The sequence below is a fragment of the Ceratotherium simum genome, chromosome 16, assembly GCF_057802395.1.
Source record: "Ceratotherium simum simum isolate JZ-2026a chromosome 16, ASM5780239v1, whole genome shotgun sequence".
In the NCBI taxonomy this organism is placed as follows: domain Eukaryota; kingdom Metazoa; phylum Chordata; class Mammalia; order Perissodactyla; family Rhinocerotidae; genus Ceratotherium; species Ceratotherium simum.
In genome coordinates this window covers 17,925,204-17,943,360 of record NC_141915.1, presented here as the reverse complement: position 1 = coordinate 17,943,360, position 18,157 = coordinate 17,925,204, and the positions used below count along the sequence as shown (strand labels likewise).

Here is an 18,157-nt window from a genome sequence, read left to right as displayed (position 1 = left end):
GGCCCGGTGCCATAGCAGTTGAGTTCCCGTGCTCCGCTTCAGTGGCCTGAGGTTCACCGGTTCGGATCCTGGGCACAGACCTACCCACTGCTCATCAAGCCATGCTGAGGCAGCATCCCACATAGAGCAACTAGAAGAATGTGTGCAACTATGACATACAACTATCTACTGGGGCTTTGGGGAGAAAAAAGGAAAAAATAAAGGAGGAAGACTGGCAACAGATGTTAGTTAGCTCAGGGCCAATCTTTTTTTTTTTTTTTTGTAATTTAATTAATTAATTTTTCCCCCCAAAGCCCCGATAGATAGTTGTATGTCATAGTTGCACATCCTTCCAGTTGCTGTATGTGGGACGCGGCCTCAGCACGGCCGAAGAAGCGGTACGTTGGTGCGCGCCCGGGATCCAAACCCGGGCCGCCAGCAGCGGAGCGCGCGCACTTAACCGCTAAGCCACCAGGCCGGCCTCAGGGCCAATCTTAAAAAAAAAAAAAGTAGACTGCACTAGCAGGTTAAGTGTTATAAAGTCTTGTGCACAGTACAGACTTAATAAATGTTTGCAAATGAATGCAATCCAATAAAGTGAAAAAAAAATCTATGAAAAAAAGAAAGTATAAGTTCAGGACCTGTTAAAACACAGTCTTCCTCTAAGTGCCTTGAATCACCTGAAAGAAGCTGGAAACAAATCAAAGACTAATTTGGTGAGCAACATCTCTTATTTCTAACTTTCAGCAGACTGGCATCTGAACCAGCTCATGCAACACAGAGGTTCAAATCATCCTTGTGCTTTTAAAGTTTTTAATTTTGCACCACAACTACAGTCTTCTCTAAGATAATTTCAAGAACACAAGAAGACTTTTCATAGTTTTGTTTAATAAAATTCTCTTGATTTAATTTTTTCTTAAATCCTACAAAATGGTGCTTAAGTGCAAATCTCCTAAGAATAGTTTCTTTCTCCTAAAAGCCCTATATTTAATTTTCAAGATTCTATATACTGCAAGAATGTTTTATAGGCAAGTGGAGGGGTTCCTGGATTATTCAACCACACCTTGCCTAACCAGACTTCCTTTACAGTCAGTACAGTTTCCTTGGAAGCTTAACTGGAAAACACAGAATCAGCATAAAAATGCTCAGAGAGGGGCCGGCCTGGAGGCGCAAGAGGTTAAGTGCGCAAGCTCCACTGCAGCAGCCTGGGGTTCACCAGTTCAGATCCCCGGCCCGCACCGACGCACCGCTTGGCAAGCCACGCTTTGACGGTGTCCCATATAAAGTGGAGGAAGATGGGCATGGATGTTAGCCCACGGCCAGTCTTCCTCAGCAAAAAAGAGGAGGATTGGCAGATGTTAGCTCAGGGCCAATCTTCCTCACAAAAAAAAAAAATGCTCAGAGATGAGAAAGTTGCAGCTGGTGTAAGCCAAACGTAAGAAAATGAATCAAAATATTGTACTCAGAAACTTTAGCGTAATTTTTTTCAGTACTCTCTCTAGGAAGAAACAGGTTGTCTCTATTTTCTGAGAGGGTTCAATAATAAAAACTGTAATCAAAATGCAACCAAAGTCTGAACCAAAGACCTCTTGTTAGATCATCTGTGAGTTCATTCAGTTGCTTTGGAAATGCATCTTGTAAACACTGCATCCAATTTCAACTGCCAACTGCTTGGTATAGCCGGATTAGACGGATCATTCTTCTCACCTTTTGTTTCCTTGCACAAAGATATATTTAAATCTACGAATACATTCAATGTCCTCGGATTCTCCATATTTAAAAAATATCTGTCAATTTCTGTCCTATTTTGCCACATGTTTTATAGCGTCAATCATTAAAAACACTAATACATTCAATACATGTATAGTTTGACTATACAAACTAAGGTGACCACTTGCAATGATCTGTCCTATCACATAGCAAAACATCCAATAGATTAATATGCTACTAAGCATGGCCTAGTAAATTGATAAGCTCTCAAGGGAAGGAAATTTTTAAAGATTACAGCTACATTAATTATCCTGTATGGTGCTCCAGGGTCATTACAAAATCATACACAACATACTTTGCTGTAGAAATTGGCAACTAAAGCAGAGATTCTCTAATTTTAAAAAAAGCTATTATTGACTAAAAAAAAAAGAAAGAGAAAAGAGAATGAGAAACTAACTCCTGAAATAGGCTATTCATTTGAATTATATTATCATAAAGCAAATATCTTCCCCACCAAATTTATGTTATAATGAAAAATTGCTTAATAACCAAAGAGCAACGCTAAATTACCATCATTATAAAAATGACTAATACTTCATGAGTATATGCTTATTTGGTGCCAGGCATGGTGCTAAGGCATTCTCTCATTTAATGCTTATTTCTGTGAAAGAAGTACTATTATTAGCCGTATTTTAAAGACAGGCAAAGCATAGAGCGGTTAAGTCTAAGTCTAGGAAATAGTAAAGCCAAGATTCAGATTCAGGCAGAGTTTCCAGACCCTACACTCTTAATCACTATGCTAGACTGCTTCATGCTGCTACAGGTATTTTTGAAGGCCTAAGAACAGAGAAATGAAAATACTTTTAGGGCTTCCCCACGCCTAGATGGTCTATATTAGAATCATTGGCAGATACTATTTTTATTCTAAACCACAACTCCTTTCTCAAACCCCAAAGAATCAATGAGCTTCTTCAATAGATTAAGATAATGTGTTCTGAGATGCTGACGTGTGGTTATTTTCATTCTTGCCTGAGACATGCTAAATACCTTAATTGTTAAAAAAAAGCCTCTTCCAAATTGTTGCTATTTCTATAATAGTGTCTGAAGCAACAACTGGACAATCATCGCTCCAATGAGCAAGTTGCAAAGAGATGGCTTCCCTTGAACTTCAATAAATATAATTTCACACAAGAAAGAGGTTGTTGGGTTTTTTTCTTTCTTTCTTTAAGTGGGTAAAGGTATGGAGGTGAGATAGGAAAAACAGGTGAGGGGCAAGGTAATACCTACAAACCCACACTTTCCAAAGATAGAAGCTTCAGTATCTGGCTACCATGACTTAGACAACAATTATCTTACAATAATCATCCTGTAGAAAAAACTGGCTTCTAATTGTGAATGGAACTAAAAGGGATTAATATTTAGAAGTAAATAACGTATATTTCATTTTCTTAGCTGCCAAGATCTTTTACTCCTCCATCTTTTCCTATTAGTCTGTTCCACATTTCCTGTCCATTATCCCCTTCAGATGTGATACCTTCTTCCCATATACACACTTAGGTTGTGCCTCTCCTATTGCACTCACCATATTAGCTTTTTGATTATACATGCTTAGTTTACAGCTGCTTTCCCCCACTAGACCTTCAAATTCTAGGGCAAGGCTAATGCCTTACATCATCCCACAGTGCTTGAGAAGGCTCTCAACAAACTGCTGCTGAACTGAGTTTATCAAGTACCAAGGCATAAGCAGCAAAATGACTCAAACTGCAGTGATTCAAACTAAAGCAGGGCAAACATGAAGCAAAATGGTTTAAAAAAATGGAAGAAGTTAAACAATACCTAGACATAGAGATTAATTCTAACATGCAGAAGGTAAGTTAGTCTAGTAGTTGGTCTCTGAGTGTGACAAAATTTAAATCCCAGCTCTGCCACACATAACTGGGGAATTCTAGACGCCTCTCTGAAAATCAGTTTCTTCCTGTGTAAAATGGGAACAATAATAGTACTCTTTCAGTGGTTGCTGTGATGCCTGTTTAGTGCTGCAGCCAGTGTCTACCGCCCAGTAAACACTTGAAACATGGTAGCTATTAGGACAGCTATACTTTAAGGTTTCTTGCCCATAATCATGAATTTTAACAAATTCATTTTAAAGGCAAGTCAAGAAAACATATATACTGTATTAAAGATAAAAGTAAGGGCATAGATGTTACAATTCAGAAGAAATTATCTTTACTTCTCCAGCCCCACCTTCTGCACTTTAAATGGCATCAGCACTGTAACGTCGTGCCATTTCTAGCCTTGCGCCTTAAGTTCATGCTTAAGAATGCTTCCCTCTCTCCTACTCACCCCTAACTCTCTGTTTGCTGGCCAACTCCCACTCACTCTTTAAGGCTCAACTCAGAAGTCCTTGCTGGCCTTCTTTCTCTTCCTCAAGACATATAATTTGTGATTACTACACTGTACTCCAATTACTTATTTAATACAGTCTTTCCACTTATACTCTAAGCTTCCTAAGGCAGGGACTAACTGGTTGCTGGATCCCCAATCCAGGAAAGAATGAGTAAATAAATAGATATCTTCAGAATCAAGTAGAGCACAGGATACAAAAAGATACTAAATTACCTTTTATTTTTTTAATTGAATCAAACAGCTCCATAAAATCTAGGCTGAAAACACAGTACACTACTTCTTCCCATTTGTTTCTAAGCATACCCTCTCCCACTCAGTGAGTGAAATATTTCCTGTCTTTCAGGAAATCTAGGAAACCATGGGACCTTTCACTACATTTCAGAGCCAAGATCACCTCAGCAGACTTTCTCTTAATAAACAGGAAAATGAGGGGCACTGTGAACAGCAGCTATGCTGCTCAGCTGGGCAAGAAAATGCAGGGCAGTTTGTAAAAGTATCTGAAAAGGACTCAATGCTGAGAACCAGAGGAAGAGAATGGATGGGATTACCTGCACAAAATAGCACTCATTAAATATTTGCTGATTAACAAGATTCTTTAGGTCTCTCCAATGTACACCTGGCCTCTGGTGTATTTCAAATTGGGTAAGGGTTTTATCAATAATCACATTGATTTTTTTTTTTCTTATTGGAAATAGTTTCCCGACTACAGCTAGGTTTTTTGAATGAGTGAACAAATAAATGGAAAACATGGACATGTGAATGCCTACAATGGGCTAGGCACTGTGTAGCCAACACGTATTTAATGCAAAAACAGTAAAGCCCTAAGCTGCTAGAACCAGGAATGATATTTAATGGTGCTACAAAGGAAGGCAGTGTGGGCTCTGCACGGTGCCTTTTTCAGACTGAGCATAATCTAGAATCTGCTCCCTCTCCCTTAAAGCCAGATAGAAAAGACGAGAGACCTGATGATACCTTTTGAGTACCAAAGGCCTGCTCCTCCTCTGGACTTCCCAGGCACTTCAGTCAAATTTTAAAATCTAAGCTAATTTAAGTTTATTTTCTGTCCATGCAATTTAATGAATACTAAGTAATACATACATGCTAAACTAACTAAACTCTAGTAGGACTAGCAATGGAACTTCAATGGAACACACTCTAGCTTATACCCCAATTTAGTATCTCCCAGAGGTGGAATAACATACCACTAGAAAAAGGAGTGATTGTTTCATAAAATGAACTGGGACAAGTTGTTAACTATTTGGAACAAAATAAATTTAATATTTGCCTCATACCATGTAGTAAAATTAATTTCAGATGACTAAAGTTAAATATAAAAATAAACTATAAAACAATTTAAGAAAATATGAGGGATATTTCTCTATGATAGAAAATTGAACTATGGAAAAAAACACACACAAAAAAGACTTTGGATTGATGGCATTAAGATTTTTTAAACATCTGTACAACAAAATGAATAAAACAAAACAAAATGGCAAATGAAAAACTGAGGCAAAATGTGCAGCATAACAGAAAAAGGTTAATATTCTTAGTATATAAAGAATATTTACATAACTATATAGCAAAAATTACTATCCATGGAGAAACCTAGACTAATCGCATCAATGACTTACAAAACAGGGACTATAAAATATATAATAGTATATATTTGAAAAAGTGTTTAACCTCTGATTTAAAAACTGTAAATTAAAACAACAGGGGGCTGGCCCAGTGGCGTAGTGGTTACGTTTGCGTGCTCTGCTTTAGCAGCCTGGGGTTCGCAGGTTTGGATCCCAGGTGCGGACCTACACACCGCTCATCAAGCCATGCTGTTGAGGCCACCCACATACGAAAAAGAAAAGAGAGAGAGGAAGATTGGCACAGGTGTTAGCTCAGGGACAATCTCCCTCAAGCAAAAAGAGGAAGATTGGCAACAAATGTTAGCTCAGGGCCAATCTTCCTTACAAAAAGAAAAAAAAAACCGTAAACAACAATAAAATACTAGTGGTTAAGAGAAAGAGTTCTGGGGTCTGACACCAGACCTATAATCTTGGGCAATTCATTTTACTTCTCTGAGACTCAATTTTCTTTGTAAAATAGAGATAATAATAATACCTACACCAGAGGAGTAATATAAAAATTAAAAATCATAATGCATGCATGGTATCAGCATAGTGTCTGGTACACAGTAAATGTTCAATAAACGATAGCTCGTATGACAAAGAAAATGGATGATAACAATGACACTCAGGGCTGGTGAGGGTACAGTGAAGCAGATATTTTTATACACAGCTTGTCAACACAGATTGATTCAACCTTTCTAGAGGACAATTTAGCAATATGTATCAAAAGTCTTAAAGGTGGTCATATTCTTTGGGCTTCTAGAAACAGAACAATGATTAAAAACAACAGAAGAACTCAAAATAGATAAGATTGCTAAATATGACTATATCCGTCGATCCAACCATTGATCCATGCGTCCAATAATTTTGCCCCTGGTGACACAAAAATATGCAAACAGACCCAGTCCCTGGCTTAAAGGTTAGCTGAGGAATAAGCAGTCAAACAATCAAGTACAATAAAGAGATAAGAGCCAGGATGTTACGGTAAGTATAGGGTGCTACGGTGCGCATAGAAGGAGCACCTACCATAGTCTGGGAGTAGAGTCAGGGAAGCTTCCCAGAAGAAGTGACATTTAAGCTGGGACCTGAAGAATGAGTAAGAATCAGTCAGGTAAAGAGATGAAGGAAAAGTGTTCCAGGTAAAGGGAACAGCATGTGCAAAAGCCTAGAGATCAAAGGGAGCATGGCATGTCAGCTTGACTGAGCAGTGTGCAAGGCAGGGACTTGGGAAGAGACAAGGCTGAAGAGGTAAGCAAGGTTGGCTAATTAAAAGTCTTGCTGGCAAAATTCTGGAGTGTAAACTTTATTCTAAGGGCAACACAAACAATTAAAAAGCAAAGGTTTTAATAAATATAATAAAGGGTTAATATACTATATCAAGAGGGTACACAGATTGAAAAGAGTAAACCAACAGCTTATAAAATGGAAATACAAGACTGTAGTGAAGGTTACACAACTCTAAGTTTACTAAAAATCACTGAATTGTACACTTAGTAAAACAGGTTTGTTTTAGGGTTTGTAGACTATACCTCAATAAAACTATCTTTTAAAAAAGTTAATAGAAATGCCTAATAAACATCTGAAAATTCAACTTGTCTAATAATAAAATACCTATCAACCCAACTAGGAACTACTCTCTATTCTCAAAAATTACTAATGATTAAAAATGAAATTAGAATATCCAGTGTTAATAAGGCTAGGAGAAATGAGCATTCTTACACTATGCTGGCTGGAATAAATGTTAATTAGAACAACCTTTCTAGAAAATATAAATATGTAACAGGAGTCTTAAAATTGTTTATACTCTGTGATCCAGTAATTGCCTTTCTTGAAATCTTAATAAATGTTCAAAATGCAGTTGAATATTTATGCCCAATGATGTTCACTGCAATGTAATTTATAATAGCAAAAAAAAAACCTGGAAAAAACCTAGATGTTCACCAATAATGGAATGGTTAGAATGAGTTATAACATAACTACTCAGTGTAGCCATTTAAGTGATATGGCAATACATCTATGGATAGATAGATAGACAGACAGACAGATAGATAGATATATACACATACAGCAGCATTTCAGCTATGTAAAATACATACATAGCTGTATGGCACATATCCTTTATTCTCTTTTCTGTATTTTCCAAACTTCCTACAATGGTCATGTACTATTTCTAAAGTTTAAGAAAGTTTCTAAAGCTATCTCCAAAAAATTAACAGTATCACTTTTAAATATTTATACTTCATGTAAATCAATTTCATATTTGCTATGGTTTTATTTTCTCTGCCTAGGGAGAGAGGTGTGGTCATATTTTTTAATATATATAATTCATTAATATTTTATTTGTCCAGCATCATTAGGAAATAAGATATATATATAAATAAATTTCCCAATTAATTAAAATGTGCATCTTAAACATCAAAACTTTGGTGAAACCTAAATGGACATCTATCTAAAAATACACTTTACTCAATCCTGACTGCTTAAATCAAAACAAAACAAGATTAAGCCGTCTTATGATGATTCAGGGTCATCATTATGACCACATAATAGTAGCTCTTAGGTACTAGGTCTTAGAAGGGTATTTGCCCTTACATTAAATAGTCCATAGCCGCTAAATTTTTTCTTAGGCCAGCTATTTATAGGTTTTCCTCCTCCTACCTTGCTGTAAAACCATCAGCTATCATTTCCTAGAACTATAAGGAGCTTGCCGTTAGCAGCATCTGCCACTTTCCATTCCTATTTTGCTGTTGGTAATCTTCTAAGAAAACTAAATATCCAAGTTTATAAGAATTCTGTATAAACTAAGAGATAACAGGCTTCAAATAAGGGTATCATCTAAAAATGATTTTGCACAAACTTGGATGATTCTGTTCTAGGTAGTCAAGGGTACAATGTAAATGAACTCCAAAGAGAGTGTGAGTTCTTGATTGCATCTCATGTCTTGGTTCCTTTATTATGCTGGCAGTCAAGTTCTCAGGATTAGAAACTCATGCCGTTTCTCTTATCATACCGTGGAAAGAGATGTGGACCAGGAGCCAAAGAACTTAGTTCTGGTGCAGGTTCTTACACCTACCAGTTTTGTAACCTTCAGCAAGTATTTTAACCTTGGTACCGGTCCTGCATAACTTATGAGGCTGCTCTAGAATTAAATTAGATCATGAACACAAAAACACTCTGAAAAGTATAAAGCACTACACAAAAGTAAAAGATCTTTATGATATTTCACTGTGTTTATACGACCCTGGATCAATATAGGTATCCATTCAGAAAATTCATACCAGAAGGAATAGAGGGAAAGAGATAATTCTTAAATTGCCCCCAACTAATTAGAAAACATCTATTATCCAGGAAGAACAATATAGTCCAAGAGTTGGCATCTCTGATTCCTCCTTCTCTATATCCAATCAGTCCCCAGGTCCTTTGTCTTCTTCACAATCCCTCACACCTGTCCCTTTCTTTCCATTACCACTTCACATTCCCAGTTCAGGCCTTTATTATCTCACACCTGGGCTATTGTAACAGCCTCTCACTGGCTTCATGCATGGCCTCTCTCGCCCTCTCTCAAACCCCTCTGGCCCACAGCTGCTAGATCAATTGTCTTAAAATACCACTGTGATCATATCTACTCAAAAACCTCTGAGGACTCTCCAGTACCTTCTCTACCAAGTTCAAACTCCTAAGCTCAGCAGTCCCTGTGCAGCCCAGTTGCCTCCTCACCTTTATCTCTCACTACTCTTCCAAACAAATCCTTTCTCAAACTGGTCTTTTAAGTCCTTCAGATACACCTTGTATTTTTCAGCCTCTAAGTCTTGGTATATATAGCCTATCTCCACCTGGAATACTCTCAACTTCCCAGCATCTATCTCAGCCTATAAAAATCCAACCCATCCTTCAAGACCTAGTTCAAGAGCCACCTACTATGTATACTTCTCTTTGATTACCATGAAGTAAAAAGATGGAAGATTCTAAAGTGAGACACACCTGGGTTTGAATTACAGCTTCAACAACTGAGTGTCACTGGGCACATTCCTTAATAACTCTTTGCCTCAGTTTCTTCATCTGTAAGATGGGGAAAACAGGAATTTCTCTTGGGCATATTGTGAAGAGTAAATGAGTTAATATATGTAAAAACATGTAAAATCCATGTAAAAAAAATGAGTTAATCCATGGAGTAAAATCCATTTAGCATGATGCCTGGCAGAGAGAAAGACCCAAGAGATGTTAGATATTGTTGTTATTACTATTGTCCTTAGTGATTTTATCTTAATCTGAATTCAGACAATACATATGGCCATTACAAACTGGCTGTTCATGTATATACAGTATCATTCCCCTCACTCTCTTTTTCTACCCTCTCACCTTATGTTTATCCTTCCTCCCATCCCCTCTCTCTCTCTCCCAAGAGTACATGATCCTGAAGGACAGGGTCAATATCTTATACATCTTTGTATCTATAATAGTCATTTACATCCAGTAGATGATCCATAGATTTGCTTAATCTCTAATGAAAGAATACTGAAGTGCTGACATTATTAAAATGTCCTACCTCCTAGAGTGAAAAAGTATAATAGAATGCTTAAAATGATTATTAAAAAATCTAAATTTCCAGCCTCACAAAATTAAATCTCTCCTTTCACGGATCTCTAGATCCCTTTTGCTCTCTTTCTTTTAAAACAAACAACTCAACCTATTCATGCAGCAAGAGATACAACAGCAAATATATGCAGGTCAGACAGCAGCCAAATACTGGAACACAAGGACCACGAGACAACTCAGCTGAACATAGCTCTGATGAAGTGAAACAGGAAGACAACTTAAAGGGAAAGGTAATTGGCTCATCAGTAAAGCTAACAATGCTGATTGTTTCATACATACACACACTCAAACCCTAGTCCCAGGATTCCTTTGCAACCAGGGCCACATATAAACAACTGAAATAACCAGGCTACTATAGCAAGGAGACGTAGAAATTATCAGTCATTTAGCTCAACAACTGAGCTTACCACATGATCAATTTAATTACCTATGTCAAAAGTGACTATTAACATACCTCAAGATTTTAAAATAACCAACTTTTGGCTAATTAAGTCATATCAAGTAGATATGGTCTTACTGTATACAAATCTTTCACCTCAAGAAAATTAGTATGATAACTTGATATACATATATTATTATTATAGCATAAACTGTTTTCAACAATGCCCAGGGAAAATTCTGTCACTATAATGCTGGTTTCCAGTTTATCTGCATGACTCCACTAACCTTCAGTTGCCTGCTCTGCCAAAATCAGGTCTGGTAACCACTATCTTCAAAGGGTTTACTAGCGGGGTGAATTAAGATAGTCTGATGGTATGTTAATAACTTGCCAAAAATGAGCATAAAGTACCATATATAAGAACAAAGTATATTAAATTTCTATCCCTACACTTGTCTTTAGACGACCCTAAAATGTTTTACTAGCTGAAGTGCAATTATTCTCAAATCACAGAATCTTAAGAGTTGGAAAGAACCTTAGAAGTCCCCCATTGCAGGAATTCTTTATACCACCTCTTAGGCAAAAAGTCCTCCAGCCTTTGCTTGAATACTTTCAATAATGGGCACTTGCTATAAAGCAGTCCACTCCATTGTTAAAAAATTCTTCTTTACAATCATTGGAAATCTGCCTCCCTGAACTTCTATCCAAGGATCCTAGTTCTGCTCTCTGGAATAACACAAGGTACGTTAACCTCTGAAGTATAATTGCTTCTAGAAGTAGGATATAGTTGTCATTTTGGTCACACAAAATACAAAAGAAAGCTCAGAAAAAAAAAAGAAACTACTACTATACACGACAAAATTTTGAAATTCAGGAAATTATGTTGAAATCACAAGCCAGTATATTTTCAAGATATCACAGCTCACACCTTAGTAAACATATAAATATTAAGAGTAACCCGATTTTTTACAGTGGAAGATGGTACAGTGTTTATTGAATACCTTTTTGCAACTTGAAACTACTAAATCCACCAACATAGTTTTTAAAATTGCAATTCTGTAGGAAGTTCAAGATGGTTCTTCCAATTGCTCATATTTTCATTCGGTCTATTTCCCTCTAAAACATTTGGATTTTTTTTTTATTTATTTACAGATCCCATTTCGCCCCACTGGTGCAATATTTTATTTGTAAAAATAAATATTTTCAAAAGTAAAGCCTAAAAGAACGGAGTGTAAAGGAGTCGGGGGTTGGGGCGAGGAGCGAAGGCAAAGAAGGGCCCAGCAGGAAAAGGCTGGTTACTGGGTGTTTTCCTTCTGGAAGCATGCTTCACTGCCATAGGCATCTGAAGTAACGAGCCATACAAACAAGACCCAAGAACAAGAAGGATCATGAGCAATGAGTGCAACGCATAAATGTCTGTAAGATGTAAATGAATTGGCACTGGTGCCAGATGCTTCGGGACCTCGTAGAGGAAAGGTAAGAGGTCCAAGAAGCAGAGACCAAGGCCCCTCTTTGGGGGAGGGGAGGAGGGAAGAAACCAAGGAGTAACTACCGTTCAGCAGTCCAATGAAGCCTGAACGTACAGAGCACAAGAAAGACAGCAAGTGACTAGGGGGAAGGCGCACACCCCGGAAAGCCTCAAGAAGGGTGTGCTGTGTGCGAATACCGAACGGGCCCATGAAATGGGTGTGGGTAAGGGGATGTGTTTGTGTATAAGGGGCAACACTGGAGTCCCATGGTCCTCTCCCTGCAGCAGAGCAACAGAGGGTAAAGGAAGGGGGAGGGTGAAAAGCAAGAATGACTCATTCCCGAAAGGAAGTGCTCAAGCCATAGGAAGGCATGCCACAGGGAGGTTCGGGGCGAGGATTGTGAGAGCGAGGTGCCCAGAGTGATGGGGGCAAAAATCAACGTCCGGTAGTTCCTGCAGCTCGTCTTTAAGATGGGGAGTGTGGGGGGTTCGCGGCAGCCGAGTGCCAAGGCCTGGGAAGCGGCGCGGCGCGTGCGCACTGGCGCTCGGCGGGACCCGCTGAGGCAAAGCGGAGCCGCAGTGACAGAAGCGAGCGGAGCTGCCGCCAGGAGGGACTCACCGAGGCGCAGGGGCTGGAGGTGGTGCTGGGGGTAGGCGACCGCTGGACCGTGACCAAAGCCATCTAGGCGCTGCTGGGTTGTTCCGGGCAGGGCATTCTCGTCCTGAGTGTGGGGGGCGGGAGGGTGACGGAGCCGGGATGGGGAGAGGGGTGTGGGGTGGGGGTGAGGGGAACGGGGAGGAGGAGGAGGCCGCGAGGACAGACGCAGGCTCCGCACCCACCACCGGACTCTCGCAGACTGAAGCGCCGAACGGGCGGCTGGCAGGCGGGCGGGCGGTTCGGCAGCTGCGGGGCACAATGAGCTCTCCCAGTGCGCAGGCGCCACCTGTCAGCAACCGCCTCTCCCCTCGGCGCGCGCCGCCGCCTCGCCGTAACCCTTGAGTTGCCGGAAGCTGGCCGTGAGTGTGCGCCTGGGGCGGCCGCCCCTTCCCGGGTTTCCTCCTTGGCGCTGGAATCTCGCGGTTCGCCCGCGCCCGGGGCTGTGGACCGGGGTGGGGGTGGGGCTGGGGGGCCCGGGGGGCCCGGGGCTGAGGCCGCTGGAGTCCCTACTCCTGAGAGAGAACCATTTTATGCGGTGCGGCACACAGCTTAGCCAACCTTAGTGTAAAGAAACCGAGGTGAACATCTCAGGCCAACACGTTTTCTGGTGGGAAAGGGCTGTGCGGGGTTTCAAACTCTTTCTCCAGGCGTGAGAGGGACTTACTGGGCTCGAGAGCCCCCAGGAGCGACCTGGAGACGAGTTTATCCCCCTTTGACCCTGCTCTCGGGGTCTTTTTCTGAGGTTTCCCACCCTTCTGTCTCAGAGTCCATGTTTTATGATGAGACTTTTCGAAAGACTTTTAATTTTATACCTTGAGAAGCTTCATGGCGCCCGCATGCTTCCTCTATTACCCTGCCCCCTGTCTAAGGACTCATTCATTATTCCTGAGGAGACGAGAGGCTGAGTGAGCCTGGGAGGCCGAGAAAGCTGGGCTCACAGACTTGGTTGTAAGGGCCCAACCTGCTATTTACCTCCCACTTGCTTCCTGCTGGGAAGAAATTCTCTTCAACAGGATTTGCTCATTGAGGTTTCTTCTCCTTCGTCCCTAGATTTCATTGACACGTGAAATGTAGATTAAATATTTTAAAGGAATCATTTTCTAAGAGATAAATCGCCAGCTGAACAGAAGCCAAGACTGTAATGGAAAATGAAGATTAAAAAGGAAAAAAATCACGCTATGCAAATACCATTGATTATTTACACAGAGAAAGAGAGTTGACAAAGGTATTTCTCAGTAGTTTGAGTGGATGTGCTGGTAAATAACGCCGTACATATAAAAGCTGTAGAAAACACACACATCAGGAGTTTGCAGTTATTAAAGCCCACCTCCTCCTGTTTGTCACTCAAACTCTCTTGGATCTCATTGCTTCTTTTAAACTGACAGGGCTGTCATGAGTTCTTTCTGGCTGCTGTATAGTTCAGTGCCATGGAGCCCTCTGTACTGAGCCTTTGTTCTCTCCCTGGGGCCCTGTAGTTGAAATAATTAGCAGGGAGGTTCCACCAAGGATCAGACACTGAGGGTCCCTGTACTGTACAGTCCTAAGTAGAATGTATCGCAGAGAAGCCCGCTGGTAGGCTTTTGCCCCCTGGTGGTGGTCAAGAGTGCCTGCGAGACAAAATTAAACAAAGATGTGTGGTTCACAGATTAAACAATCTGACTGTGTTTTTCCCAGAGCTACTGTAGTAAACAGGAACAGAGAAGACAAAGTTCAGAAGGAAGAACTTTGAGCCAATGCTTAGGAGACCAAACAGGAAGCTATACAGCCAAGAAATATACATAGCTGAAAGCTGATACTCAAATGAAATATGTGGTTTAGAAACCAAAGTAGCATTCTAGGAAAAGTATTATTCAAATCGATAGGTCTTAGTAATGTACTTATATGTTGATTTTCTTACTGACTCAGGTATCTACTTTTGTGAAGCAACATAATCTTAAAAAATTATTTTGGAAGATGAGAGACTTAATTCCATTAATCTTACAATGGGAAAGAGCACTACTATAGGAGTCAGAAGACCTAGCTTCTAGTTCCAGCTCTGTAAAACCTTAAGCAAATGGCTTAAACTTTTTGAGCTTTAGTTTCTTCATGTCTACGATGGAGCTTTAACTGGCAGGATTCTTGTGATCAAATGACATAATGGGTGGTAAAGTGCAGTATAAACTGTAAAGCTCTGTATGTAGTTAAGATAACTTCATTATTCTCTAAATCTTGTTCCAAGTTCAGTCAGCTTTTGCTGAGTGTACCCTATGTGTAGAAAATAGCATCAAGCAAAAAGAGAATAAAAAGAACAAAAAAGATGATTCATGCCTTAACAGTAAGAGTAGATTAGTGGTCAAGACATGTCCCATCTGTAAGTAGGTCTTTGTTCAGCATATCTGAGGTGATAAAATCCTGGTCAAAATTGAAATTATAAGACACTCAAATTCACATTACGTTTGTTTGTTCCAGGAAGTTAATTTATTAATTTATAGGGGAAATATCTCTTTCTGGTATATAACCTTTCAGGGAAACTAAGATTGGAAATTATTGGTGCATGTTCATTAATTTATTCACCATTAATTGAGAAAATATTGAGTGTGTATTATATACTAGACATCGTTTTGAGAACAAACTAGGGGCCAGCCCAGTGGCATAGTGGTTGTGTTTGTGCACTCTGCTTCAGCAGCCAGGTTTGCAGATTCGGATCCCGGGTGCAGACCTACGCACCGCTTGTCAAGCCATGCTGTGGCAGGCGTCCCACAAAAAAGTTGAGGAAGATGGGCACAGATGTTAGCCCAGGGCCAATCTTCCTCAGCAAAAAGAGGAAGATTGGCAACAGATGTTAGCTCAGGGCTACTCTTCCTCACCAAAAAAAAAAAAAAAAGAACAAAATAAAAGTTTATCTACCTCTCAGGGGCTCATAGTGGGTTAACAGGGAAAAACACATCAAATAATGACAATGTAGTTTAGCAGTACTATGGCTTCAGTCACCTCTGCTAGGCCCCAAGAGAGATACATAGATATATAGGAGAAGTCTAGATATGTACAAAGTGCTTTAGAAACACAAAGGAGAAGGTCTGGGCAAATGTACGTTTTATAATATTGGCTTTCAGGCTTTGGCTGCAGATCCCAATATAGCCCCTTTCTGAGCTGAGCTGGATCACATGTGGGCATTTGAAATCTATGCTCTCTGCCCCATTTATACCTACTCTTCCCTGGTCACCCCCTTGGCTCCTACTTGCCCTTCTAGTGATCTGAGGGAGGAGGTATCTACTTTTAATAGAGAGAAGACCCTAGAAGCCTCTTACTATGCTAGTTGAATTTGAGAAGACAGAGGCCAACAGCAGGATTCCCAAAAGGGAGCCAAAGAGACCAAAGTCCTCCTAGCTCTACTTACAGCACCTTTAGTCTCCACACCTGTGATAATGGAGGCCTAGTTGTGCCATTGGAGTTCATTTAACCTTTAACTTGTATCATCACTTCTTCCAGGACGAAATTATAGGGGAACTTTTGAAATTCCTGAGATCAGCTGGTTCTTAAGCTTTGAGAACCTGATGAAAACTATTAACCATTTCTCCAGAAAGATACACTTGGGCCAGCCCCATGGCATAGTGGTTAAGTTTGGCACATTCCTCTTCGGTGGCCCAGGTTTGCAGGTTCGGAGCCCTACACCACTCATCAGCCACGCTGTGGCAGCAACCCACATATAAAGTAGAGGAAGATTGGCACAGATGTTAGCTCAGGGCTAATCTTCCTCAAGAAAAAAACAAAGAAGATTGGCAACAGATGTTAGCTCAGGGCTAATCTTCCTCAGCAAAAACAAACAAACAAACAAAAAAGATACACTTGTATGTTTCACACACTCACTGAGATCTATTGAGGGGTCTCAGGTTAAGAATCTTGGTTAAAGAAGTGCTTCTCAAACTTTTTTTGTATCATGACATCCATAGAAATGATGATATTTGTACAGGACACTGGGATAAATTAAAGGGGATTTGGAAGCAAATATATGGGGCTTGTTGAAAAAAATGTTTTCTTTATATAATGATAAAAATAAAATAAACATGTTAAGGATGATATTAAATATTGAATTTGTATAAGCTTCCAAATAAAGTCTTCTCAAAAACTTAATGAAAAACCTGAGATTACTTCTATAAACATAACATTTTTTATGTAGGGTTTTATGATTGAAATGTCTACATGTAATTCCTGAACAAGACAGTTTAACAGTGATCACTTGGTAATCATTATTGATCAGAACTTAGTTTGTACAAGTAGGTGATAAATTTAAAACAGTTTTTACAGCAATTCAAAATTTACACGTACAGGGGCCGGCCCAGTGGCATAGCAGTTAAGTTTGCACGCTCTGCTGTGGAGGCCCAGGGTTTGCAGGTTCCGATCCCGGGTGTGGACCGAGGCACCTGCTTGTCAAGCCATACAGAGGCAGCATCCCATATAAAGTAGAGGAAGATGGGCACAGATGTTAGCTCAGGGCCAATCTTCCTCACATGCACACAAAAAAATTTACAAGTATAAATTATATTTGACTCTAATAGCTCTTACGTTTCTCTCACTGGCAAATGTAATGTGGAAATATGATAACATCACTGGATTTAGAATCCGCTCAAACTTTTTCATATCAAGTATATATTACAAAATAATGACGAACCTCTAATTTGCAGAGTATGGCTGTGTTATTACAGGAGTAATTCTGCAGCTAACTTGGATGTAACTAAAAGGGCACATCACACATAAACAAAGGGAAGAATTTAATATACATGAGGAGAGAGATTGGGAGCTGAGCCCATGAGGAGTATCTGGCAGGTCTCCTCACCTTTCCTGGCCACACCGTAGGCTGTGAGTCCTGCTCCTTGGGTACCTGGAACATGCACTCCTCCAGCAGCTCCAAGGCTCAGTGTTTATGGTGAGCAGCAATACACAGTGCAACTGGCTTCTGACAGTGATGCACTGGTGGTGGAATACTCCTTGGCTTTGCTGCCTTTTTTTTTTTTTTTTAAGATTTTATTTATTTATTTATTTTCCCCCCGAAGCCCCAGTAGATAGTTGTATGTCATAGCTGCACACCCTTCTAGTTGCTGTATGTGGGACACGGCCTCCACATGGCCCGAGAAGCGGTGCGTCGGTGCGCGCCCGGGATCCGAACCTGGGCTGCCAGCAGCGGAGCGCGTGCCCTTAACCGCTAAGCCACGGGGCTGGTCCGGCTTTGCTCCTTTATTAAAAGATACTTGCTTCATTGTGCTTGCCTCCTGTGGGACCATGGGGCACATTAGAGTGGATCATCAGGCTCTGATTCTTTTGGGCTAGTCTCTGAGACTCCTTAAGCAAACTGCTTCTGGCCAGGG

At 40.2% G+C, this 18,157-nt stretch overlaps 1 protein-coding gene across 2 annotated transcripts in view; it reads right to left on the bottom strand.

Moving 5' to 3' along the window:
* Nucleotides 1-13,032, bottom strand: part of SSH2 (slingshot protein phosphatase 2) — a 251,644-nt gene extending 238,612 nt beyond the window's left edge. For both annotated transcript variants that reach the window (XM_087440691.1, XM_087440692.1), the window contains exon 1: nucleotides 12,777-13,032. In XM_087440691.1, coding sequence (XP_087296817.1) covers nucleotides 12,777-12,839 — 63 coding nt within the window. In that variant the 5' untranslated portion in view covers nucleotides 12,840-13,032. The remainder of the gene's footprint in view (nucleotides 1-12,776) is intronic.
* Between the last annotated feature and the right edge of the window lie 5,125 nt (nucleotides 13,033-18,157).